The sequence below is a fragment of the Nicotiana tomentosiformis genome, chromosome 11 (assembly GCF_000390325.3).
Source record: "Nicotiana tomentosiformis chromosome 11, ASM39032v3, whole genome shotgun sequence".
NCBI lineage: Eukaryota > Viridiplantae > Streptophyta > Magnoliopsida > Solanales > Solanaceae > Nicotiana > Nicotiana tomentosiformis.
In genome coordinates this window covers 16,900,126-16,927,977 of record NC_090822.1, presented here as the reverse complement: position 1 = coordinate 16,927,977, position 27,852 = coordinate 16,900,126, and the positions used below count along the sequence as shown (strand labels likewise).

General features: G+C 38.5%; 1 protein-coding gene across 1 annotated transcript; it reads right to left on the bottom strand.

Moving 5' to 3' along the window:
* Positions 1-1,144: 1,144 nt before the first annotated feature.
* LOC104113849 (protein NUCLEAR FUSION DEFECTIVE 4-like) lies at positions 1,145-5,042 on the bottom strand. The gene is made up of 3 exons (XM_009624158.4): positions 4,602-5,042; positions 2,381-3,270; positions 1,145-1,986 (listed from the first exon to the last, which is right to left on the bottom strand). The coding sequence occupies exons 1-3, from the start codon at positions 4,923-4,925 to the stop codon at positions 1,521-1,523; spliced, it is 1,680 nt and encodes a 559-aa protein (XP_009622453.1). The 5' UTR covers positions 4,926-5,042; the 3' UTR covers positions 1,145-1,520.
* Between the last annotated feature and the right edge of the window lie 22,810 nt (positions 5,043-27,852).

Genomic DNA, 27,852 nt, shown 5'->3' with positions numbered 1-27,852 from the left:
TATCCTTCTCTACTTAAATACCTCCGCCCCTCTATCCTTCTCTACTTAAATACCAGGTTTGTGTCTGTGGCAAGGTTCGAACCCGTGACATGCGCCTAATAGGGCACAACCCTCTTACAACTAGACCAAAGCACTAGGCGCAGTTGACTTGTGTTTAGTGCGTTTTCTGAATTAGCTACAATGAAAGACTAGCAGCAAGAAATACAATCTATCAGCAAACAACAGATCACTCTTGGCATCATTTCATGTATGAAGTCAAGGTTATGCCAATTCCTTCTTATTCACTCATGAGTAATGTGTAGCTATGCAAATTAAGATCAAGATCATTCATCCAACCGATGAATAGCGTTAAATCTGAATTACAGGAACAGGACATTGAAGCAATGTGATTTTGGGGTAAACTTTATGCCTAATGAAATGATTTTGCTAGGAGTTTATTCTGAAAGAGTGGCATGATAGTGGGACTTGATTACGATTTTCACATGCAATACTTATTTTATACTGAGAAAGGCAGGTTCATGTCATTCTGTGGTACTACAACAGTTCAGTGGCGGAGCCACCTTAGGCTAAGGGGTGTGCCCCTTCGCCAAAAAATTATACTGTGCAGCTAGGTCAAAAATTTATTTATGTATATATACTATATGTTGAATCTCCTTAGCTTTTTCATGCGTTTTACTTCTTTATATTTTGACACCCCTTAGTGGATTTCTTGGCTTCGCCATTGCCACAACTTTACCAGAATTGACCTTATACACAAGGATAAGCCATTAGAAAGTGTAATCACAACACTTGAAATTGTTCCATCTCAAAGATCACTGCTAGCTGAGAATTAAAGTAAGATATTCTAAACCAATTCAGATCATCAGCAATAACTATCGACTTTCTGGAATTTACTATAGGTCCGGCTATAATAAGCTCTATATAACTATGCTTCCATAATAATGTTTCTGGTATTCTGTCTATAACCAAATCTCATATTAGCTCCGACAACTGTAGTATATTCTTCAGTTGTCAGTCTAATTCCATGCATGATGCATGCACCACAGTACCGGTTCTTAGGAATAACCATATGCTTAGCTATAATGCATTGTATTATCAAAACAGTTGTTGTAGCATTTATGTCAGTCTAAAGGAAACAATGATACAGTATCTAAGAATACATGCTCATAATACTACAAAGATTGTATAACCATTTGGGGATGGTGTGTATACAAAGTAGATGAGAGGACACTATTTCATGCTATAGCTTGATGCGTCAAGTGTTACAGCTCAGTAACTAGTTACATTCAGTAGCTTAAGCATCTATATACACAAGATGCTTCATTGTCGACACAACCTAACAAAAGCCAAAATTTTCAAACATATCATACAGATCACAACAATTCTCAAACATATCATTTCAACAACTGACACGGGTCGATACTATCTAAAATTTGAACTCACAGGCAATGACGTACTGATCAATGTGCTCTCGTTTAGAATATTTGCACGTAAAATTGGTGATGCTTTTTCAAGATACCTCAATGATTTGAACTTTGAGGTAACCGAAAGGATCCTCCAGCATAAAGCATTTGGTAAACAGGTTTTATTCTCATGGTAAGAACAATACTAAGCATGGTGCCGATACCACATACTCCAGCGAGAATCAGGAAGGTGACTCTAAAGCAATTAGGACCCAAGCAAGTAGCAGAATGCTGCTTAGCTGCCTCGTTATCATAGAGAAATCCGGCAAGAAGACCGGAGAATAGATAAGCACCTAAAGGATTCCCAAGTGACATGAAATTGAAAATCATACCGAAATGCTTGAGACCAAATAGCTCAGAAGCTGTTGGGACCATCGTTGTAAATTGAACACCGTAGCAGACTCCTAGTAACGCTGTCGCTGCATACAAGGTACCATTAAGTGCAGACGCAAACAGAAGGTAGGTAATGATCATTACTACTTGTGTGCACGTCATCCAAACTGTTCTCGGTACTGCTTTTAACCTGCATTGTAAGTTGAACAACAAGCAATTAGATCGAGCTACTATTACGTCAGTGAAACACTATAACTGAAACAAGCAGTCTAATTATTCCTGATGAGAATCTTTAGCATCTTCAACAAGTTATCTCATCCATTTATTTCTTTTTACTACCCTTTTTGACTATTCTTAGGCAAATACATTAGATAAAAAACGTTGTCCTTTCAATCTTATCGAGCAAATCATAAAGTTAATCAGTAGCAATAACTGCTTAACTAATTACTTTTGGTTAAAGTTTTAAGTGAAGAAACCACCTATCATCATGTTCCTTTCTGTTTCATTTTCCCATCGATTGACAATTATAGGTTAAATAAGTGGAGATTAATACAAATAGTAGCTAAGAGGCTCAAGAATCACACCTGACAAAATATTCTGATACAACTCCTCCACCAAGACGACCCACGAAGTTGCAGAAACTGAAGAGCGATAACAGAATCTTTGTATCATGAAGACCTTGAGCTATTCCTATCTGTGCCAGATTATTGAGAACAGTAACCCCAGAACCCACACCGAAAAAGTAAACCAAAAACAAAAGCCAGAAATCTGCCTTGACCAAAGCTTCTTTGAACTTGAAATCTTCGCCTCTTCTTGGCCTCCTCTTTTTCTTTACTGCGCCTTCCCCTTCAGCCAGAAGCATATCCACTTCAGAGATTTCGTCTCCCTCGTTAAAGCTTCCTAGGTTTGCTGAGGATGATGATGGTGTTAACAAGGGTTCTGATTTATCTGCACTGACATTGTCTTGGTCTGATACATCGGGCACGCTCAGCTTGCCACGGTTTGAGGGATAAAAGGTCATCTTCAAAGGAATGGCTAGTGGAGCCATTAGAAGGAGCACCATGATACCGAGAAAAGTATAAGAAACGAGGACATTTAACGAAAATATGTCTTCCAAAATTGTTGTTGTTAAAACATAGACACCGAGCACAATACTAGCTACTTGAACAAACAAAAAGTGGTATGACTCTGCAGAATCATCGCCTAAAGATGGAGTACAAGGCCTAATAAAGTACATCATCAATAAACTTAAGGTAGGAACCCCTAGTGCAAGGAAGAGCAAGAGCTTAGAAGAAGAATTGCGAAGCAATGCACTGTAGACTTCCGTATACACTGCAGCGCTTAGCCCTCCGTAGCCTTTAAGAACCCCAGCAACAGTGCCCCGGCTTAGAGGAAAGTTTCTCATATTAGTCACAAGCACAGTTGTGCTGAACCAAGCACTGCTATTCGTGGCAACACAAAGTGCAATCCATAACTGCCAAACAACAAAGTACAGTATATTGTTCAATTAAAAGAAGAAACGGGAAACCAATTACCAAAAAGAATTACATTAACTCTTGAAATCATAAGCAGTGTCAACGAAGATACCAGCAACAAGAGGAAATTATAGAAGGGAAAATGATTAATCAGCATTAGAGGGTATGGCTTACACCAATCAGCAGTGAACAACTTAAAGGACAACATGGCAAATCAGAGCTGGGCAAACCCATTATGTTACTATGAATTAAGCCAAGGAAAGCAGAGATAAAGGCCGAGCCTCAACCATCAAAAATGACAGCCATATCAATCCAAGCAGAAAAAGCAAGATCGAAGGAAAACGATTCAGCTTCTAAGAAGAAAAGATAAAAGATATACTGGAACATCTTCTTATTTGTTAGCAGTGGCCAAGATCTTCAGAGTAAAGGGTGATCAAGCACCACTAGTTACATGATCAATGCAGAGGCGGATTTTGAACTCTATAGCTTGTGGATTTTAGAATGACGACTTTAAGTGCTAATAACTGGGTTCTAAATTTAATATTTGTGCGTATTTAATGAATTTCTTAACCCAAATACACTGTTTGAGCAAAAATTACTCGGTTCGGCTGAACCCGTAGCCGGGCTTCTAGCTCCGCCCTTGAATCAATGTAATAACAAATGAGTTATTTTTTAGCCATGCAACCTAAACACTTCTTCCTCAGAAAATATAAGGTATTTTTCTTTCATGTCAAGCATAATCCCGATAGTTGAACTGAAATTGAAGAGGCTTTACTCTCAGATAAGCTAAATAATGTAGTTGCTGCTAAAAACTTCTGCAAACAAAGCACCTCAGCTATGAAAGTCACTCTAAACCACACAAATTCAGTTATGCAATCAAGAAACATGCATCAATTTTGGAGCAATCACTACTCACAAAAACTGATCTTTCTAAGAATTTTTATATTTATAATGATCTCTTTGCAAAAAGGGATCCTTGGCATAGCCGGTAAAGTTGTTGCCATGTAACCAGGAGATCATGGGTTCAAGCTGTGGAGGCTCTTGCAGAAATGTAGGGTAAGGCAGGGTAAGACTGCGCACAACAGACATTTATGATCCGGCCCTTCCCACCCAATGATCTCTTTGCAATTACAACCGAACACATACCACATGGAGATGCACCAAATCAATCTCTTTTCCCCAAAAATTTTGGATTTCACTAAAACATATAGTTAGATAGTAAATTCCAAAGCTAATCCAATCATCTAACAAAAGAAACAAGATTGCAATAAACATCAGCCAAAGATTAGATCTTTAACATAGATAAACAAAAAAAAGGAAGAAACTTTACCAGCCAATAAGGCAAGTTCTGAACAGTTTGACTAAGTGAAAGCCAAAGAACACCATAACCAAAGAAACAAGCAAAAGAACCAATTAAAAGAACAACCCAAGGTGGGAACTTATTACAAACAAGTCCAGGAATAAGTCCAACATTTTCTCCTATATCATTTGCAACTCCAAGCATAGTAAGCTGCTGTTGATTAAAACCAAGAACTGATTTTAATGAATGAGAATAAAGGGGGAAATTATATGCATTTCCAGAAGCTATTTGCAACCAAACTGCAGCTCCTAATCCTACCCATGGTGGTCTTGTTCCTCCTTTAATGTTCACCATTTTCTTGGAACTCTTTCTTTTTTTGCTTTCAAGGTTTCAAGATTCTTTAAGAAGAGTTTATATTAACAAGAATTTTAGGAGGTGGAAGTGAAGTGAGAGGAAAAAGAGAGAGAAAATGGAAGAGGGGATTTTTATAATATTGATGAGATCACCTTCGGTTTGGAGTTCGGGGTGGGAGGGGGAGGGGGGATGGATCTTGCAGGTGTTTTGTCCGAAACGTTAGTATGTACAAACAGAGAACAGACGAAAAATTAAACAAACCAGGTTTCTTGGATTTAGTGGGGCTTGTGTCTTTTAATACTTTCTTTGTCTCAAATTATCTAAAAATAGTTATTTTAGAAATTCAACATTAAATTAATTGTTTTTTTTATTATTAACTATTCTTGAAGACTATAAATATCTTAATTATGAGTAAATATTAAATGAATAAAGATACATCTTAAGATATAAATAAAGATAAAACAGTCAAAAATTTCTCTTATTTAATATTTTTTTAAAAGGCGTGTAAAAGACAAAAACGACGGATAATTTGAGACTGATGTAATAACTTTTTGGAGAAACTTTTAAAATAACTTATTCATTCAAAAATACTTTCTAAAGAAGTATTTTTGGTGAGAATTAGTTTGTATTTGGCTATAACTTAAAAAGTACTTTTGAACAAGTTTTTAGTATTTGGTCAAACTTTTAAAAAATAATTCTAATTATATTTTTCTCAAATATAATTTTTATAAAAGTGATTTCACAAAAAAACGATATTTTCTGCTTCTCAAAAAATGCTTCTGCTTTTACTCAAAAGTATTTTTTTTCCTCCTAAAAACTTAACCAATCACGTTAACTTTAAAATAAATATTTTCATCAAAAAGACACTTTTAGCCCAAACAAATTTGACCAATCAGACTATAAATGTCAAAAAAATTCCAATTAGTGGCACTCTTCCTCCCCCCCCCCCCCCCCCGCTTTTCTGTATAGCGAAAACTTAATGCATTAAATTGTTATTTTCTACGGTTTACAATGTTTTGCATATGATTTTTATTTATCTATATTTTACTTTTAAAAACTTAACAAAATCATGTCTAAAATTCAAATTTGCACAAACAATTGTGATTTAATCCTCACATTCCAAACCCGTCTTATAAAATAAAACAGAAACAATATTATGTATAACTTCTCTTACAAAAAGAAGTTAAATCTGGAAGGAACAATCAGTTCTTATATGGTATTCACCATCAAGACTTGGGGGTCGTTTGATTCCAAAATGTGCCCTCCTAACCAGTCGTATATTCTGACGAGGCTTCGAAAAACTTCGAGATCACCAAAAGTTTATCGGGAATCAAAGGGTCAAGAGCCTAATCAGGTCCCTTTACCATATCTTGTTGATAAGAGATTACACGAGTGCTCAGATCAAGACCGAAAAAAATATTGAGTGGCTGGCCCGGACCAAAAAGAAAGAGCACAATCAGATTCAATGTGATATTAAGATTTTGATATAAAACTTATATCGGTATTAGTTAATTCCCATAATTAACACATGAGATAAATCCTAAATTTTATCCTAAAATTAGTATCCCTATCCTCCTAACCAAATGACCTCTTATAGTCTCCATGTAAGTTCGGTTTACTGATTCACAGTGTAATAGAATTTTTATATAAAAATTATAAAAAGGAGGGACGTTATTTAAAGCTACAAAGAAGTGCTACTCATACTTGTGACACAAATTATTTTCTCTATTAAATTTAAGATGAAATTAAACGTGAATCAACATTTTATTTAAAGCTACTATATAGAAGTTTCTGTGTCAAAGTAGTTTCTTAAAATATGTTGGTTAAATTAAACTACATAAATATTTGTATACTTTATCGAGAAATCTTTTGCTTTTCCATGGGAAGTCAAAATGCTTCACCTCCTTAATTTGTGCTATTTGTTTGACGTATTTATATTTGTGGCATGTTGTGCTTTGCTTGAGATATCAGCAAGTGATTATTTTTTTCAATTGTCGCGGCTCCGATTGTGAGCCTGTGGTTGGTAAAGTTACTGTCATGTGACCAGCAGGTCATGGGTTTGAACCGTGAAAACAAGCTCTCGCAGAAATATTGAGTAAAGCTGCATATAATAGATCATTGTGATCCGACATTTCCTCGGACCCCGCATATAGTAAGAGCTTAGTGCACCGAGTTATCTTTTTTTACGGCTCTGACTGTGAGCCCGTCGTAATCCTTAAGCATCAATTTTTCAAAAGCATAATTAACTAAGTCAACTTGTGGGAATAAAAGGTCCAAAATAATTATTTTTTTTCGTTTTAAAAAACGGAGTAAATTCCTTGTAGCGGGACATTATGCAGTACCGTTTCAAATATTTCTTCCCCAAATTTAAGCATGTAATTTTTAAAAATAAATGAAGTCGTCTAATTTTGATAATTCTAGTTAGAAGGATTCATTTATTTTTTAGGGGTCGTTTGGTAGGGTGTATAAGAATAGTATTAAATAAGATGTATTGGTTATATTGGAATTTGTCATGTTGGGATTATTTCTTATCAATTGTTTAGTGTGGTGTATTAAATAACATGCATTGCATAGAGGTGTATGTATACATGCTTATCCATGTATTAAAAACTATGGTATTGCTAATGCCATAATTTGCTATGTATTAGATATACATATGATAATACCAAATAAAGTATATAACTTATACATGTATTATTTATACATAGGTTGAAAAACACTACCAAACAAGAGATTAATAATAACAAAGCTAATACATATATTATTTTACCCTAATAATACATCCTGCCAAATGAACCCTTACGCTCATTTTTTCTTTTTACCTATAATGGTACGTGTTCGGGCTAGCATGCTTGTGCCTTTACTATTTTATCGATACCAGCTATTTTTTAGCAATACATATAACAAATAATTATATCCACTAAAATTTAGGTAAATATAAAGAAATTACCTAATTTTTGTTATCTGTGATATGATTTGGAGCCTGATTTTGCGAAATTTATACCTACTTCATTAATTATTATGTGACACCCTTAGGTGCCTACCACTTACACTCTTATCAAAACATATTTTTTAAGATTCCGAATCCAAAATTATTCTAATCAAATTGGCAAACAAAATGATGCAAAATATATACATATATTATATATGTGATACCTTTAAAGATTCTAATTTTCTAAAACCAATTCATGTGATTTCTAATCTAGAGATCTTATCTTTGTCTAACCCTTTGGAACTTTGCTGGATGTTGAGTTATGATCTATAGTTTTGCTTTATTTTTATTTTTTTTATGGTTGAGATTAAATGTTAATAATTTTTATAATACCGTGCCAACATGCGTAACTAAAACTGAACTTTGCACTTTATAAGATACTAAACTACTTTGCACATTATAAGATACTAAACTATCAGTGGTACTAAATAGACTACAAATTATTCGTTTGTTTAGTGTAATCTTAACCTCATACTTCATTATACCCAAAAAGAAAAAGAAAAATAAAGTGATGACGCTGCTAAATTATTTGGGATACCTAGGATCTGAGATCAGCAGGCAAACTATTAAGTTATAGTCTACGTTATAATTGACATAGAAATATAAAAATTAGAATGTGTCTTGTATTTATTGTCTACTTTATAATTGACAGGGTTTCTTACATGAAAAGCTAATGATATAATTTTTATTTATTTTTTGTAAAAAATATGCGTCATATAGTTGTCTAATTTAAGGTTGTAAAGATAGAATTCATGATAAAGTTAAACTGACTAGAGTTAAAGTTTGGTTCTAGTTGTGGAAAATCACTTGCAGAAAGAACTTTCCTTTAATATTACGTATCTTATTATTAGGGTTAGAATGCAAGATTTTCTTCGTTAATTTTTAATAGCGGCATGATCTGCTCATTGAAAAAAGAAGAAGTTTATAGCCTATTTGATCATGCTTTTAGGAAACTAATAGTGTTTCTTTTTTTAAAAAAAAAAACTTATCTGAGAAAGTTACGATGGCCCAAGTTTCTGATTGTTAGGTTTCTGTTTCGGTTGATTGTGTTGTCTTTGCCATGAAAGCCAAGTTTGAATTGGCTCTGATACCGATGAAAGATTAAATTGCGGGGCGAGAATATAACATTAGCGTACCTGTCAATAACTTAGCGGAAGAATAGTTGAACTCACCACTAAAATAATAGCTCCAAGTCGTATTCTAAATCTCTAGAAAATAGAGTTCTTGTTCACAAACTAGATGCCTTAACTTTACTGTGTTCTTTCTTTTTCTTGTCAGGAAAAGTCTCTGTGTATACTAAAGAGAAATATAAAAAGAAGAGGAGAAAGGAAGAACTGTCGATCGCGTCAGCTGTTTGCACGCTTCCACACGTGCGATATTTCTTGTGATGACCCAATAGGTCATTTATAATTTTAACCTACATTTTTGTATTCCAAGACCTTGAATAGCTCCGTTTAGCCCTCCTTGATTTGCGTGTCCTCTTTTCAGAAAGTTTTTATGAGAAAATTTACGAAAATATGAAATCGTGCCTTAAAACTCATTTGAGTTGACTACGGTCAATATTTTGTGTAAACGGACCCGGATCGATATTTTGACGATCCCAGTGGGCCCGCATCGTGATTTTGGACTTGGGCATATACACAAAATCGAATTTGGAAGTCCCTAACTTGATTTAACGTGATTTGTTGAAAGCTAGTAATTTAAAGGTTTAAAGAATTCTTAAGTTTGAACATAGGTTGACTTTGTAGCTACCGGGTTCGGATTTAGGCTTCAGAACTTGGAATAGGTTCATTTTAGTATTTATGTCTTGTGTGCAAAATTTGGTGCAAAACGGAGTTGATTTGACGTGATTCGGATATACGATTGAAAAATTAAAAGTTCTTAAGTTTATTTAAAAATTTCATTTGTTTTGGTGTTCGATTAATAGTTCTAGGTGTTATTTCGTGTTTTGAGCGCGCGAACGAGTTCATATGATGTTATTATACTAATGTGCATATTTGGTTTGGAGCCCCAAGGGCTCGGGTGAGTTTCATATATGCTACATAGTAATTTTGGACTTAGAAGAATAGCTAATGCATGTTTGTTTCTGGTGCTGGACTGCAGATCTCGCATTTGCAAGGTCTGGCTCGCAATTGCGAGCATCACGTTTGCGAACAATGAGTCGCATTTGCGAGCATGGGCTGGGTTGGGAAGATTCGCATTTGCGAGAAATACTTCGCATTTGCGGACTCTGTATCTTCGTAGTTGCGAAGGTTTATGGTCGCAATTGCGACCACTGACTGACTTGGCACTGCTTCGTATTTGCGAAGTATTATTCACATTTGCGGACAGACTTGGTTCGCTTTCGCGTTAAAATTGCCGCATTTGTGACAAAAGCAGGCTCAGTGACTTTTTCGCATTTGCGAAGGGTTGATCGCTATTGCGATTATCGCAATTGTGAACTATGTGTCGCAATTGCGATAACTGCATGTGGGTAAAAGAAGGGTAAAACGGGATTTAGCTCATTTCTTTCAAACTCTCAACCCTAAACACCCTAGAGACGATTTTTTCAAGAGATTTTCGTCCTAAATACATTGGTAAGTGACTTTAATCTACTTCTTTTCAATTACCTATTACATTTCATAAGATTTCAACATCAAATTAAGAATTTTCATGGTAGAAATTAGGAATTTGGGTAGAATTAGGAATTTTTATAAATTTAAAATTTAGACTTCGAATTGAGGTCGAATTTCGAAACTTATTACATAACCGGGCTAAGGGGTGAATAGGTAATCGTGTTTTGGTCCGAATCTCAGGTTTTGATCAAGCGAGCCCGGGGTTGACTTTTGTTGACTTTTTCAATAATGACCTAAATTGAACCTCTTTCATTCTTGAGTAGTTTCTAAAGCTTATTTTGAATTGTTTGTTCAATAATTTGCTAGATTTGGTTGGTTTGGAGGCTTGTTCGAAAGGTAAGGTCGTGGTTGAACCTTGAGTTGATTGCGGAGTGAGGTAAGTGTTGGGTCTAACCTTGATTTGAGGGAATTAGGAACTCTTGAGCTACGTGCTATGTGAATTACATGTGTAGCTCCATACATGCGAGCTTACGAGTGTATATACGCCGTCGAAATACTTGTTTTCATATTTGGCCGCATTTCTTTAATTGTTTTATTCCATATCTTAACTGTTACATGCCTTAATTGTGTTATGTCTTAACTTGCTACTTGTCACTTATTTATCATATATTAAAATATTCGTTTCTCCCATGCTTCCATAATTAATTGCTACTTACCTTAATTGTCTTAATTGTACCCTTTAATTGTCATATATTTGGCTGTCTTGTTTCTTTGTAGTAATTGTAGCATTTCTTGATTTGTACGAGGTTTAGTTATGACTTTGCTTTCATATTCTGTAATCGTAGAGTCTTGTGATTTGAGTTGCTGAGTTGATTTCATTTATTGATTTTATTTATGGATTGGGTTGCACGCCGCAACAGGTGGAATAAGGGAGGATTGATATTGATATAGTGGGAACGGATTGTACGCCGCAATAGATTTTAAATGTGATATTGATACGGTGAAATAGGGGAGGATTATTATATTAATATTTATACGGTGGGATTGGGTTACACGCCACAACGGGTGAAATAAGGGAGGATTGTATTTGTACGGTGGGATCGGGTTGCATGTCGTAACTGATTGTGTGTTTTGTATTCCTTATTACATTGTGTTAGCTTTTAGTGTTTTCATACGAGTTTCTAAGGACTGATGTTTCTGGTTTTACTGCTTTTGAGGACTGAGTTTATTTTTATTAGTTAACTGCTTTACATTTCCTGTATTTCTTTCCTGTTATTATTATTATACTGCTTACAGGTTATTGTAAGTGACCGGACTTAGCCTCGTCACTACTTCGTCGAGGTTAGGCTCGGCACTTACAGAGTGCATGGGGTCGGTTGTACTCATATTATACTCTGCACATCTTGTGTATACTTTGGAGTCGGTCCCAACGGCGGTCAATAGATTGCTCGGATCAGACATCTGACGGAGACTTGAGGTACAGCTGCTCGTCGTTCGCAGTCCTGAAGTCTCCTTCTACCTTTATCCTAGTTGTTATTTCTTTTCAGATAGCTTTAACTTTCATTCAAACCATTATCTGTATTATTCTAGTCGCTCGTGCACTTGTGACATCAGTTTTGAGATTATATTTAGATAATGCGGTGATTGTGTTTTTTCTCACTTTATTTTTGTTATTTAGTTGAATTGGTATCAATTAATTTGTTTTGTTAAAAATTGATAAGAATTATTCTAACGTTTGGTTGCCTGGCAAGTGAAATGTTAGGCGCTATCAGGGTCCCGAGGGTGGAAATTTCGGGTCGTGATAAGTTGGTATCAGAGCACTAGGTTACCTAGGTCTCACGAGTCATGAGCAATCTTAGTAGAGTCTAGAGGATCGGTATGGAGACGTTTGTATTTATCTTTCATATGCTATGGAGTTTAGGAACAATTTCACTTATATTCTTCTGTATTGTGCGATTTTATGCTATCATTGATGATTGAACTCTTATATTGTTGATCTCTCGCAGATGGTGGAACACACACTGCATCTACAGCTGAAACCCCAAGTGACAACTCCTACTAGGGGCAGAGGTCGAGGCCGAGGTAGCGCCAAAGGCCGAGGCAGAGGCAAAACTCAGCCTAGAGCTCGAGCAGCAGCACTCGCAGTGGAGCCTCCGGTAGATTTTGATGAGAAGGCTCCAGCTCAGACTGTACCTGTCAGACCAACTCAGGTCCCAGAGGGGTTCATAGCCACTCCAGTGCTTCAGGACGCTCTAGTCTATTTTGTGGGCCTTATGAAGAGTGTGGCCCAGACCGGTACATTCCTGGTGGCACCAGCCGTCTCTCAGGCTGCGAGAGGAGCACAGACTCCCGTTACGCACACCCTGGAGCAGATGGCTCCCCAGTATCATACTCCAACAGCCTCGCTAGTTGGGGTGGTTCAGCCAGTTATTGCGGTATAGGCCGGGGATTGGCCCACTATATCTTCTGAGGCTTTGTTGAGGTTGGATAAGTTTACCAAGCTTTTTCCAGTTCATTTTAATGGTGCATGTTCTGAAGACCCACAACTGAAAGTTGCCAAATCGGTTAAAAGAATTGAAAGGAATGCTGGAAAATGAGCTTCAAAGCTTGAATTTCCACTTTCAATAGTCAGAAGAAGCGTGGATGGCACCAGTCGTGATTGAATGCTTTGAAGTGAAGGGCGTATTATCTAGACCGCTTCCATGAGGTGCTATGGAACATGGGTATAGTTGAGACCAATGGAGTCGATTTTATAGTGTTTCAGATAACTGGTTCTACCAAGAGGCGGTGGAGAGATTATATGTTAACTAGACCAGCTGGGTCGCCTGCACTTACTTGGTGATGTTTTAACTTCAATACCACACAGGGGGGGGGGGGTGATTTGTGTGGTGTCCAATTTTTGTGTGCACAGATTATAAAAGAACCTGGTTCTTCTATGTGTTCCTTATCCTACTGTTGCGGAATAATAAATGTAGAAATTAAAGAACACGAGAATTTTTACGTGGAAAACACCTGGCTCAAAAGTGAAAAAACCACGACCTACTTCCCAGTAGGATTTTACCAAACTCTCCACTAAATCACTAAGCCAAAAACTACATTTACAAAACACTTTTGTAAACCTAGGATTAACTCTAATCTCGTTGTGGCAACCAGCCTCTAACTGCTGCGACAACTTCAAGTTAACTCTAACTTGAATACTCTGAGTACCTATTACAATTACCTCTAGATAAAGCTGAAAGGTACAATATGAAAACACCTACTACAATTGAACTAGAATAAAAGACAGACACTTGGAGCTGGTTCTTCTATCTGGTTCATGCAGCTTCAGGTTTGCACACTTGAATCACACACAAACTACTTGCAAAATGCCTTGCTATTTTGCTCTAATTTCATGTTTAACTTCTGCTTTTGTGCGTCACATGTAGAATGAGAACATCCTGCGATTTATAGAGTTAGTAGAGTAGAAAATAACTAGAGTTCTAATGCTACTCTTCCTTGGTGAAAGAGTTCTAGTTAATCTAAACTCCTAACTCCTTCCTTATCTTGGATAATGTTCTCGTTGAGTAAGGAGTCCTTCTCCTTATTAATTATGCAATTTTTTCGATCAGGAGATATCTATTATTATGGCAGATTTCGTTTATCTCTTGCATGTGTATCTCACATGCTTTGAATCTACCAGTGTCTATGCCTACCAGTGATGGACCTGGTTCATCCCTGAGTTCCTTTGTCAATCTTCAAAACTATTCTTTACTTTGGCCAACACTTGGGATCAATTTTCATAGCTATTTCTAGAGAAGTTCATTCATGTCACTCTGAGAGAGGTCGCAAGCAGTTTGAGCATCTTCGGCAGGGTAGTACGACTATTACCCAGTACAAGATTCAATTTGTAGACCTAGATTATCTTGCCATTATATTGCTCCCTACTGAAAGGGAGAGAGTGAGAAGATTTATTGATGGACTCACTTAGACTATCAGGCTATAGATGTCCAAGGAGACCGGGAGTGATATTTCCTTCTAGACGGCTATAGATATTGTTAGATGAATCGAGATGGTTCGTGCTCAATAGAGGGGACATGTGTCTGATAAGAGGCCTCGTCATTTCAGTGGTTTCAATAGTGCCTCATCTTGAGGCAGGGGTACTTTTGGTAGAGGCCATCCTCCTAGGCCATTTCAGTCAGCGCTTCAGGTATCTCACAGTGCTTCAGGGAGTCGTGGTCCTTATATACCTCATTCTGGGTAGCCAGCCTACAATGCACCATAAGCTCCTATCAGTGTGCCTCCGATTTAGAGCTATCACCGTGGTTACCTGGCCTGTTTGAGTCAGCTTCAGCTTCAGTAGCCATAACAGCAGGATGGGTGTTATGAGTGTGGTGGTATTGATCACATCAGGAGGTTCTATCCGAGACCATAGCAGAGTTCTCATGCCATGGTTCCGGCACTAGTTGCTCCACCGCTCGCTCAACCAGCTAGGGGCAGGGGTCAGGCACCCTGAGACGGGGGTCAGACCGTTATAGGTGGAGGTTAAGCCGTTAAGGGTGGGGCCCAACCCCCTATTTTATGCTTTCCCAGCTAGGCATGAGGCCGATTTATCTGATGCTGTTATCATAGGTATTATTTTAGTTTGCCATAGAGATACTTCAATTCTATTTGATCTGGGATCTACTTATTCCTATATGTCATCCTATTTTGCTTCATATCTGGTTGTGCCTTGTGATTATTTGAGTGCTCTTGTGTATGTGTCCACACATGTGGGCGATTCTGTTATTGTAGGACGCGCCTATCGCTTATGTGTGGTTACTATTCAGAGTCTTGAGATTAGCGTAGATCTCTTACTTCTTGATTCAGTACCTGTTGTGCGCGGGTTTCCAAAGGTGTTTCTTGTAGATCCGTTGGGGATGCCACCCGACAGAAATATTGACTTCTGTATTGATTTGGCTCCGGGCACTAAACCCATTTCTATTCCACCATACCATATGGCCCGCAGGAGTTGAAGGAATTGAAGGAACATGTAACACTCCGTAAATATGAATTATTTGTGGATGCATTAAATGAGTATTAATGTGATCTTTTAACATGTGAAGTCCTATCGGGATGATTATGGGTGGAAACAATTGTTTTAGAATCAAGACAAAGAGTGAGGTGCATAAATTTCGATAGAATCAACTAAGTTTATAGGAGGTCCGTCTTACAGCCTTAGATAATGCAAGGCCATGAAAATTCACAACCTTAGATAGTGCAAGGCCATGAGAACTCACGACCATAAACAGTATAAGGCATAGTCCACGGCATTTTCCTCAGTGCCCCTAATAGTGCAAGGCACTGTAAAGTCAGCACAGCTGACAGTGCAAGGCATTGTAGTTTGGGTGCCTCTGATGGCGCCTTGCACAGTTATTTTGGCGCCTGTGACGATACCCCGCGCCAGCGATGTTTATCCGACCTACTTTTATTTTTTCTTCAATATTTGGGACGCGTACACTTATTTAAGAGCCCTACCTCCCCACACCCCAAACCACGAAGACTTACTCTAGAAAGAGAAGCTCTCAAGAACCTAATTTCCCCAAGGTCCCTCCATCATCCAAGCTAAGTTCTAATGATGATTCTAAGTTAATTTCAATTCTCCAACACCTTATTAACATGGGTAAATCATTCCAATCATTAGATATTGGATCAAGACACTATTGTTGAGAAAAGAAACCCTAGAACTCGAATTCATGAGGATTGAACTTCAAAAAAGTAATGCTTCTACTCCCTAATCATTTATAGCTATGAATTAATGAGTTTTTGGGAGAATGGTTGATCGGTTTGATAAAGAGAATCATATGAACTATGCTAGGGTTTTGGGTTATTTACTTAAGATTATTATAATCATTTGTGTGATGAGAAATAGTGTTAGTTACATCTATTTGGGATTGTAGAATCACCTAGAAGTAGTAGAATGAGAACTTGGTGAAGAAAAGACCAATTACTAAGGGTTATGAGGCTTTACGCCCATAAGGTATTTGATAAAATGCCTAAGTGACTAAAACATAAGCATTAGTGCTAATATTGGTTCCTCTTGATATATATTGACACAGATTATCGTTGAAATATGTGGCGAACATTGTGATATGCTTAAAAGGGTGAGAGTCAAGGTATGTGAGGCTAACTCTCTTTACGTTTGGGAATGTTAATGATTCTCCCTACACTATGTTTCTTTTACAACGTTTCTAATTACCTCAGAAATAAATAGTTAAGCCTAGTTCCTTGAATAGTTTCAAAACTTCTATTCTCTAGCTTCGTAACTTGTTCATGACTTTCATTTTGAACGTTGTGAGGTTAGTGCATAATCAATATAGACTTGGGTTTGTTGTCCGTGAGTATCAGTCTAGATTACTCAACATGTCATAAACAATTAAAGTTCCAGTGTTCATAATCAGTTCAAGAATACTTGTCTCAGTCTTGTCCTATTCAGTATTCCAGTATCATGTAACTCAATATGATTCAGTATTTCAACATCACATATTGCAGTCTGATTCTCATTTCCTGAATTTAAATCCCTGATTGTTGAACACCTGTATTTGGGCCTGAGGCTGTAGTTTATATGCTTTATGCATATTTTGGCCTGAGGCCATAGTTTATGTTTTATGCATGTTTGGGCTTGAGGCCGTAGTTGATGATTTATGCATTTTTGGGCCTTAGGCCGTAGTTATGTATACGTATACTTAGGCCTGAGGCCGTATCTTGTGCACATATATATTAGGCTCGAGGCCGTAATTTATTTAGATAAACAGGTTGTTCATCATTCAGAATAGGGAGTATTCATATCCTTACTTCCTTTGTTCAGTTCAGTTATTAGTTATCCGTTATCATTTCAGTTATCAGTTATCAATTATAAGCTATCAGTTATCATTTTGATTTCAGTATCAACAGTTATCATTTCACTTATCAATTATCAAATCTCAGTTATCAGCTCATTATTGGTTTCAGTATTTATAGTTCTTTCTTTCAGTTGCTTTACATACCAGTGCAATTCAAATGTACTGACGTCCCTTTTTGCTCGGGGCCTGTATCTCGCGATGCAGTTAATGATTTACATGTTGACAATTAAGAGCGCTATGATTCTCGTACCAGCTATTTTGTGATCCCCAGTTCTTTCGGGGAATTATAATTACCTTACAGTCTTCAATATTTTCAGACAATCAGTATTTTTAGTACTTCATTAGAAGCTTCATAGACTAGAGTAACAGTTAAATAGAGTCATAGGCTTTTCATGTTAAGCAATGTTGCTACCTTTATGTTCAGACTTAGATTAGTGTTTCCTCACTTGATTTATATCATTCAGAATTTCAGTATATCATCATGTGTTAGTTTATCTTTCGCATTCAGTATGTTATGATATTACATGTTGATTCAGTCAGCCAGTGGGTTCGCTCGGTCACATGTAGGCAGGCACTAGGTATCGTGTTACGTCTAAGCCCAGGTTTGGGACGTGACAAATCTTGGTATCAGAGCACTAGGTTCAAGTGTCCTAGGGAGTCTATGAAGCCGTGTCTAGTGAAGTTTCCTTTATATGTGTGTGCCGGCCACACATATTAATGGTTTAACTACCTAGACATTTTGGATTGTCTCATTTCTTTCTACTCTAGATCATGCCATGAAGCTTATAACAATAGCTAACCTTCTCTTCATATCAAATTCCAGACGTATCGAATGCCCAAGCGACGGGCAGGAAAAACCCAAGGTCCTAGAGAGGATGATTGCCCATTGGGGTATAGTTATGGAGTACATGTTGGTAACAAATGAGACTTGGGAGGATGTTGAAAGTGGGCTACAATGGATAGTAGTACATATTAGAGCATTACCTTATCAGAAAGTACGGAAGCATTTATCATGTTCTATGGTTATCAGTTTACCTCAGTTACCAGTCATACAGTCTTTCAGTTAATAGGTTTATAGTTATTCAGTACGCTAGTATTCAGTTAGTTAGTTACCAGATCTCTAATTTTCAGTATATCCAAATTCTGGTGACTTGTGAGTATACAGTGATTGTGATGACCCAAAATATTATCTTTAAATTTAATAAGTAATTCTGTGTTTTAAGACCTCGAAAAGCACCATTTATCATTCATCGACTTACGTGCGCAGTCCGTATAATTTTTCGAAAAGTTTTTATGTGAAAAATGGATTAAAATGTAAAATAGAGTTTTAAAACTCAACTGAGTTGACTTTAGTCAACATTTTTAGCAAACGGACCTAGATCAGTATTTTGACAATTCCGGTAGGTCCGTATCATGATTTGGGACTTGAGCGTATACCCGGAATCGAATTCCAAGGTCCCTAGCCCGAGATATGGAATTTTGATGAAATATTAAACGCTTGAAAGCTTAATGATTTCTAAGAAAATACTAATGTTGGATTTATTGACCTCGGGTCCGTATTTTGGTTCTGGAGCCCGGTATAGGTCCAATATAATATTTATGACTTGTCTGCCGAATTTGGTGGGAATCGAAGTTGATTTGACGTGATTCGGACGTCCGATTGTAAAAATATAAGTTTTAAAGATTTCTTGAAAATTTCCTTTGACTTGGTGTCCTATTCGTAGTTCTAGGTTTTATTTTGGCGAATTGATCGCACAAGAAAGTTTGTATGATATTTTAGGACTTGGGTGCATGTTTGGTTTGGAGACCCGAGATCTCGGGTTGGTTTGGGGTGGTTAACGGATAATTTTTGGACATGAGAAAACTGCAGAAACCTGCTTCTGGTTTCCTTCTTCGCGTTCGCTAGGGGAGTCTCGCGTTCGCGAAGAGCAAATTGGGCCTGGCACATTTTGTGCTTCGCGTTCGCAACAGAGAGAACGAGTTCGCGAAGGCTTGAGGTTCAAAGCTTCGCGTTCGCGAAGGAAAAGAGGTTGTCCCGAAAAATTAGCCTTCGCATTCGCGAAGGGCATCTCGCGTTCGCGAGGTAGCCCTCGCATTCGCGAAGAGTAAAATGGAAAAGTACAAATTTGTGCTTCGCGAACGTGAGGCACTGACCGCGTTCGCGAAGGGTAAAAATCCCAGAAACAGAACTTAAGTTCTGGAAAATAGAATTCGTCCCATTTTCAACCCTTTTTCATTTTTGAGCTCGGGTAAGGCGATATTTGGGCGATTTTCATGGGAAAACATTTGGGTAAGTGTTCCTTATCCTATATTAATTTTATTTCATGATTCTATATTCATTTATATCATGAATCCGTGAATTTATGGAAGAAAAATTAGATTTTTATAAAATCTTTCAAAAATAAAAATTTAAGATTTAAAGGTCTATTTGATATCGGAATTGGACAAATTTTGTATGGTTGAACTCGTATCGGAACGGGTGTTCGAATTTCGTGAGTGTTTTTTGGGATTTGAGACGTGGGTCCCACTATTGAATATTTTAATGAATTTCGGATTTTTATCCGGAAAATGTGTAAATTCATATGGAATTAATTCCTATGATTAGTATTGAATATATTAAATTGTTTGTGAATAGATTTGAAGCTTTTGGAGGCAAATTTAAAAGGAAAAGTTGTGGTTGAGTAATTGATTGAAATTTTGCAAAGCGAGATAAGTGTCGTGGTTAACCTTGACTTGAGGGAATAAAACCCTTAAATTATTTGTTATGTGAAATGCATGTGAACGACGTATAGGCGAGGTGACGAGTGTCTATACGTCGTCAAATTAATTGTTTGCATAATTACTTAAAAAATTATAAATTGTTTTAAATCATGAATTAATTATTATAATAATTGTTTCTCTCCTATTCTTTGCCAAATATTAATTCTTGAATTCCTGCATTAATTGTTACATGCTACTTGAATTATGTGTCTTAACTGTTATTTGACATTTAGCATATTAAATATTAAACTGCCTATTTTCTCCCTGATTTCTATAATAATTTGCTATTTGACATTGTCTGTTTCATGAATAAATCATAATTATTGTATGCTTATTATCTTATAATTTCATATTAATTGTTGCATTTATTGGTGATATTCCTTCTATAAGAATTGGTAAATGAATATACTGGAGGAGCGGGTTGCACGCCGCAACAGAATTGATTATAATGAATATATTGGAGGATCGAGTTGCACGCCGCAACAGACTTATTAAAAGTCTATATTAGAGGATCAAGTTGCACGCCGCAACAGACTTATTAAAAGTCTATATTGGAGGATCGGATTACACGCCGCAACAGACTTATTAAAAGTATATATTGGTGGATCGGGTTGCACGCCGCAACAGACTTATTACGAGTCCATATTGGAAGATCGGGTTGCACGCCGCAACAGACTTGATTAAAAATGAATATATTGTGGGAGCGGGTTATACGCTGCAACATAATTGAATGTGAATATATTCTGTTGTAGTTCTTTATCTTATATTCCCCTCAGTATGTTCCTCTCCCGGCATTTCCTGTTTAGTTCTTCATTTCTGTTATGTGTATATACACTGTTAAATTGTACAGGTTGATTTATAGGTGCATTGCCTTAGCCTTATCACTACTTTGTCGACGTTAGGCTCAGCACTTACCAGTACATGGGGTCGGTTGTACTGATACTACACTCTGCACTTCTTGTGCAAATTTTGGAGTTGGTCCCAACGGCGTACCGTAGACTTGCTCGGATTTCAGCTATTCAGAGGAGACTTGAGGTATAGCTCCACGGCGTTCGCAGTTTTGAAGTCCCCGTCTACTTTACTTTAGCTCGGTGTTTGTTTCCAGACAACTTTATTTTATTCAGACCTTTATTTGTAATTATTCTAGAAGCTCGTGCACTTGTGACACCAATTATGAGATGGTATTTAGTCACCATTGTTTTGATGGATTATTTCACTATATTTCAAACTTTGCTTCCGCATTTGTTTTCTCGTTATTAATAAATTTAAAATTATTTTAAAAATAGTTAATATTATTCTAACGTTGGCTTGCCTAGAAAGTGCAATGTTAGGCGCCATCATGGTCTGAAGGTGCAGACTTATTAAGAGTCCATATTGGAGGATCGGGTTGCACGCCGCCACAGACTTGATTAAAAATGAATATATTATGAGAGCGGGTTGCACGCTACAATAGAATTGAATGTGAATATATTGTGAGAGCGGGTTGCACGCTGCAACTGAATTGATGGAAATGATAATTGGTTATGACCGTTGAGTTGGCTTCAATTATTATAAATGAGTTACTTGATTTATTTCTAATATTGCATACATGTAATGTAAATGACCCGCCTTAGCCTCGTTACTACTTCGTCGAGGTTAGGCTCAACACTTACCAGTATATGGGGTCGGTTGTACTGATACTACACTCTGCACTTCTTGTGCATATTTTGGAGTTGGTCCTAGTGGCGTACCGTAGACTTGCTCGGATTTCAGCTAGCCAGAGGAGACTTGAGGTATAACTGCACGGCGTTCGCAGTTCTGAAGTCCCCGTCTACTTTACTTTAGTTGTGTGTTTGTTTCCAGACAACTTTATTGTATTCAGACCTTTATTTGTATTTATTCTAAAAGCTCGTGCACTTGTGACACCAATTCTAGGATGGTATTTAGTCACCATTGTTTTGATGGATTATTTCACTATATTTCAAACTTTGCTTCCGCATTTGTTTTCTTGTTATTAATAAATTTAAAATTATTTTAAAAATGGTTAATATTATTCTAACGTTGGCTTGCCTAGTAAGTGAAATGTTAGGCGCCATCACGATCCGAAGGTGGAAATTTCGGGTCGTGACAGTTGGTATCAGAGTACTAGGTTACATAGGTCTCACGAGTCATGAGCAAGCTTAGTAGGGTCTGAAGGATTGGTACAGAGACGTTTGTACTTATCTCTCAGAGGCTATGAAGTTTAGGAATAATATCACTTCTTTCTTATTCTGTCGAGCGACTTTATTCTATCATCGATGATTGAACCATTCTACTCTTATTTTCTCGCAGATGGTGAGAACACGTAATACCTCTACCGATGGACAGGGACCAAAACCCCCGGTGAAAACTATGGACAGGGGTAGAGGTCGAGGCCGAGGTCGTGCTAGAGGCCGAGGTAGAGCTCAGTCCAGAGCTCGAGCAGCTACACCTGTTGTAGAACCTCAGGTAGACCTTTAGGAGGAGGTCCCAGTTTAGATTGTACCAGTTGGACCAGTTCAGGTCCCAGAAGGATTCATAGACACTCCAGTACTTCAGGACGCTCTAGTCCATTTGGTAAGTCTTATGGAGGGCGTGGCCCAGAATGTTATATTTTCAGTGGCACCAACCGTCTCACAGGCTGGGGGAGGAGCACAAACACCCACTACTCCCACTCCGGAGCAGATGGCTCCCAGAATCAGGCTCCAGGAGCCCCGCCAGTTGGGATAGTTCAATCGGTTGTTACAGTACAGACCGGTGATAGGCCCGCCATGTCTTTTAAGGCCTTATTGAGACTGGATAAGTTCACTAAGCTCTTTCCACTTCACTTCAGTGATACAGCCATGAGGTGCTACAGAACATGGGTATAGTTGAGACCAATGGGGTTGATTTTGCTGTATTCCAGATGACGGGTTCCGCCAAGAGGTGGTGGAGAGATTATACATTGACCCGACCAGTCGGATCACCTGCACTTACCTGGGAGCAATTCTCTCAGCTATTTCTGGAGAAGTTCCCCCCTATCTCACTGAGAGAGGAATTCCGCAAGCAACTTGAGCGTCTACAGCAGGGCAGTATGACTGTTACTCAGTATGAGTCCCGTTTTGTGGATTTGGCCCATCATGCTCTCCTTTTACTACCTACGGAGGGAGAGAGAGTGAGGAGGTTTATTGAGGGACTTAAACTTCAGATGGCCAAGAAAATCGAAAGTGAGATTTCTTTTCAGGCGGCTGCTAATGTCGCTAGGAGGATCGAGATGGTTCTTGCACAGGAGAGAGGGAAGAGGTCCGATAAGAGGCCTCGTCAGTTCGGTGGTTTCAGTGGTGCTTCGTCTGGAGGTAGGGGTAATTTGGGTAGGGGTCATCCTTCCAGACCATTTCATTCAACACTTCTTGCATCTCCCGGTGCTTCAGGGAGTCACGGTCCTATTATGCCTTACTCTGGGTAGCCAATATTCAGTGCACATTCAGCTTCTATCAGTGCACCACCACTCCAGAGTTACTACAGTGGTTATCCGGCCTATTTGAGTCAGCTTCAGCTTTAGCAGCCACAATATCAGGATGGGTGTTATGAGTGTGGGAACATTGGTCATATCAGGAGGTATTGCCCTAGATTGGTGAGTAACAGATCTCGGCAGGATTCTCGTGCCATCATACTAGCACCGGTTATTTCACCGCCTGCTCAGCCAGCTAGAGGTAGGGGTCAGCCACCTAGAGGTGGAGGTCAGGCCATTAGAGGTGGAGGTTAGGCCATTAGAGGTGGAGGTCAGACCGTTAGAGGTGGAGGCCAGCCAGTTAGAGGCCATCCCAGAGATGCAGTTCAAAGTGGTGGGGCCCAGCCCCGATTTTATGCTTTTCCAGCTAGGCCTGAGGCCGAGTCATCTGATGTTGTGATCACATGTATTATTCCAGTTTGCCATAGAGATGATTCAGTTCTATTTGATCCAGGATCTACTTATTCCTATGTGTCCTCCTATTTTACTTCATATTTGGTTATGCCTTGTGATTCTCTAAGTGCTTCTGTGTGTGTATCTACACCGGTGGGAGACTCTGTTATAGTAGATCATGTCTATCGTTCGTGTGTGGTTATTATTGGTAACCTTGAGACTAGTGTGGATCTTCTACTTCTTGATATGGTAGATTTTGATATCATCTTGGGTATGGATTGGCTGTCTCCTTATTATGCTATATTGGACTGTCATGCCAAGACAGTGACCCTAGCTATGCCGGGGTTACCTCGGTTAGAGTGGTAAGGAACTCTTGGCCATTCTGCTAGCAAGGTTATTTCTTATATGAAAGCTCGGCGTATGGTAGAGAAAGGGTGTCTAGCCTATTTGGCTTATATTCGCGATCTCAGTACGGATGTCCCTTCTATGGACTCAGTACCAGTTGTTCGTGAATTTTCAAAAGTATTTCCTGCAGATCTGCCGGGGATGCCACCCGATAGAGGTATTGACTTCTGTATTGATTTGGCTCAGGGCACTCAACCCGTTTCTATTCCACCATACTGTATGGCCCCGCTAGAGTTGAAAGAATTGAAAGAGTAGTTACAAGACTTGCTTGATCAAGGATTCATTAGACCCAGTGTCTCGCCCTAGGGTGTACCAGTATTATTTGTAAAGAAGAAAGATGGCTCAATGCAGATGTGTATAGACTATCGGCAGTTGAACAAGGCCACTATCAAAAACAAATATCCGCTGCCAAGAATTGATGAATTATTTGATCAGCTTCAGGGTGCCAAGGTATTTTTGAAGATTGATTTGAGATCTGATTACCATCAGTTGAAGATTAGGGCATCTGATGTCCCTAAGACAGTTTTTCGGACTCGGTATGGGCATTACGAGTTCCTAGTGATGTCATTTGGGTTAACAAATGCTCCAGAAGCATTTATGGATTTGATGAATCGGGTGTTCAAACCTTATTTTGATTCTTTTGTGGTTGTATTCATTGATGATATCTTGATTTACGGCAGTAGTCGAGAGGAGCATGAGCAGCATCTTCGAAGTGTGCTTCACACCTTGAAGAATAATCAGTTATATACCAAATTTTCAAAATGTGAGTTTTGGTTAGACTCAGTTGCCTTTTTGGGACATGTTGTATCGGTAGAAGGCATAAAAGTGGATCCTAAGAAGATTGAGGCTGTTCAGAATTGTCCTAGACCTACTTCGGTTATAGAGATCCGGAATTTCCTGGGTTTGGCAGGCTATTATCTTCGGTTCGTGAAAAGTTTTTCATCTATAGCAATCACATTGACCAGACTAACCCAGAAAGGTGTCCCATTCAGATGGTCAGACGAATATGAGTTGAGCTTTCAGAAGCTCAAGACCGCTTTGACTACGGCGCCAGTGTTGGTATTACCCACAGGTTTAGGATCGTATACGGTATATTGTGACGCATCTCACATTGGGCTTGGTGGAGTATTAATGCAAGATGGCAAGGTAATTTCATATGCGTAGCGGTAGTTGAAAGTTCACGAGATGAATTATATTGTTCATGACTTAGAATTGGCAGCCATTGTTCATGCGCTGAAGATTTGGAGGCATTACCTCTACGGTGTCTCGTGTGAGGTATTTACTGATCATCGTAGCCTCCAGTATCTATTCAAACAAAAGGATCTTAATTTGAGGCAAAGAAGATGGATGGAGTTGTTGAAAGACTATGATATCACCATTTTGTATCACCCCAGAAAGGCGAATGTGGTGGCCGATGCCTTGAGTAGAAAGGCTGTAAGTATGGGCAGTCTTGCGTATATTCTGGTTGGTGAGAGGCCATTAGCTGCAGATATTTAGACTTTGGCTAATCAGTTTGTGAGGTTAGATGCCAGTCGGATTCTAGCTTGCACAATCGCTCGGTCTTCTTTATATGAGCGCATCAGAGAGAGGCAGTATGATGATCCTCACTTACTTGTCCTTAAGGACACGGTGTGGCACGGTGATGCCAAACAAGTTGTTGTAGGGGAAGATGGGCTTCTGCGAATGCAGGTTCATATTTGTGTGCCTAATGTGGATGGGCTTCGTGAATTAATTCTTGAAGAAGCACACGGTTCCAGGTATTCTATTCATCCAGGTACCGCCAAAATGTATCAAGATTTGCGGCAACATTATTGGTGGAGGAGAATGAAAAAGGATATAGTTGCACATGTAGCTCGGTGTCAGAATTGTCAGCAAGTTAAGTACGAGCATCAGAGACCTAGTGGTTTGCTTCAGAAGTTAGAAATTCCTGAGTGGAAGTGGGAGTGTAACACTATAGATTTTGTTGTTGGGCTCCCACAGGCTCAGAGAAGATTTGACGCAATTTGGGTCATTGTGGACAGGTTGACCAAGTCAGCACATTTCATTCCAGTGGCAGTTACCGATTCTTCAGAGAGGTTAGCTGAAATATACATTCGTGAGATTGTCCGCCTTCACGGTGTGCCCGTGTCTATTATTTCAAATCGAGGTACATAGTTTACCTCACATTTCTGGAGGGTTGTATAGCGTGAGTTAGGCACGCGGGTGGAGTTGAGTACAGCATTTCATCCACAGACAGACGGACAGTTAGAGGGCACTATTCAGATATTGGAAGATATGCTTCGCGCTTGTGTTATAGACTTTGGAGGTTCTTGGGATTAGTTCTTGCCACTTGTGGAGTTTGCTTATAATAATAGCTATTGGTCGAGCATTCAGATGGCTCCATATGAGGTGTTATACGGAAGGCGATGTCGATCGCTAGTTGGTTGGTTTGAACCGGGAGAGGCTCGGTTGTTAGGTACCGATTTGGTACAGGATGTCTTGGATAAGGTCAAAGTTATTCAAGATCGACTTTGCACAGCTCAGTCTAGGCAAAAGAGTTATGCCGACCGTAAAGTTCGTGATAATTCATTCATGGTTGGAGAAAGAATATTACTCCGAGTTTCACCTATGAAAGGTGTAATGAGGTTCGGAAAGAAGGGCAAGTTGAGCCCTAGGTATATTGGACCCTTTGAAATTCTTGAAAGGGTGGGTGAAGTAGCCTACATGCTTGCATTACCACCTAGTTTATCAGTGGTTCATCTGGTGTTCCATGTGTCTATGCTCCGAAAATATCATGGTGATCCATCCCATGTGTTAGATTTCAACTCAGTCCAATTGGACAAATATTTGACTTACGAGGAGGAGCCGGTGGCTATTCTAGCCCGGTAGGTCCGACAGTTGAGGTCAAAGAGTTATCCTTCAATTCGGGTGTAATGGGGAGGTCAGCCGGTAGAGGCATCTACCTGGGAGTCCGAGTCGAACATGCGGAGTAAATATCCACACTTATTCACCCGCTCAGGTATTTTTTTTTAACTCCGTTCGAGGACGAACGGTTGTTTTAGAGGTGGAGAATGTGATGACCCAAAATGTCATCTTTAAATTTAATAAGTAATTCTGTATTTTAAGACCTCGAAAAGTACCATTTATCATTCTTTGACTTGCGTGCGCAGTCCGAACAATTTTTCGAAAAGGTTTTATGTGAAAAATGGATTAAAATGTGAAATAGAGCTTTAAAACTCAACTGAGTTGACTTTAGTCAACATTTTTAGCAAACGGACCCGAATCAGTATTTTGACAATTTCGGTAGGTCCGTATCATGATTTGGGACTTGGGCGTGTGCCCGAAATCGAATTCCGAGGTCCCTAGCACAAGATATGGAATTTTGATAAAAAATTAAAAGCTTGAAAGCTTAATGATTTCTAAGAAAATTCTAATGTTGGATTTATTGACCTCGGGTCCTTATTTTAGTTTCGGAGCCCGGTATAGGTCCACTATAATA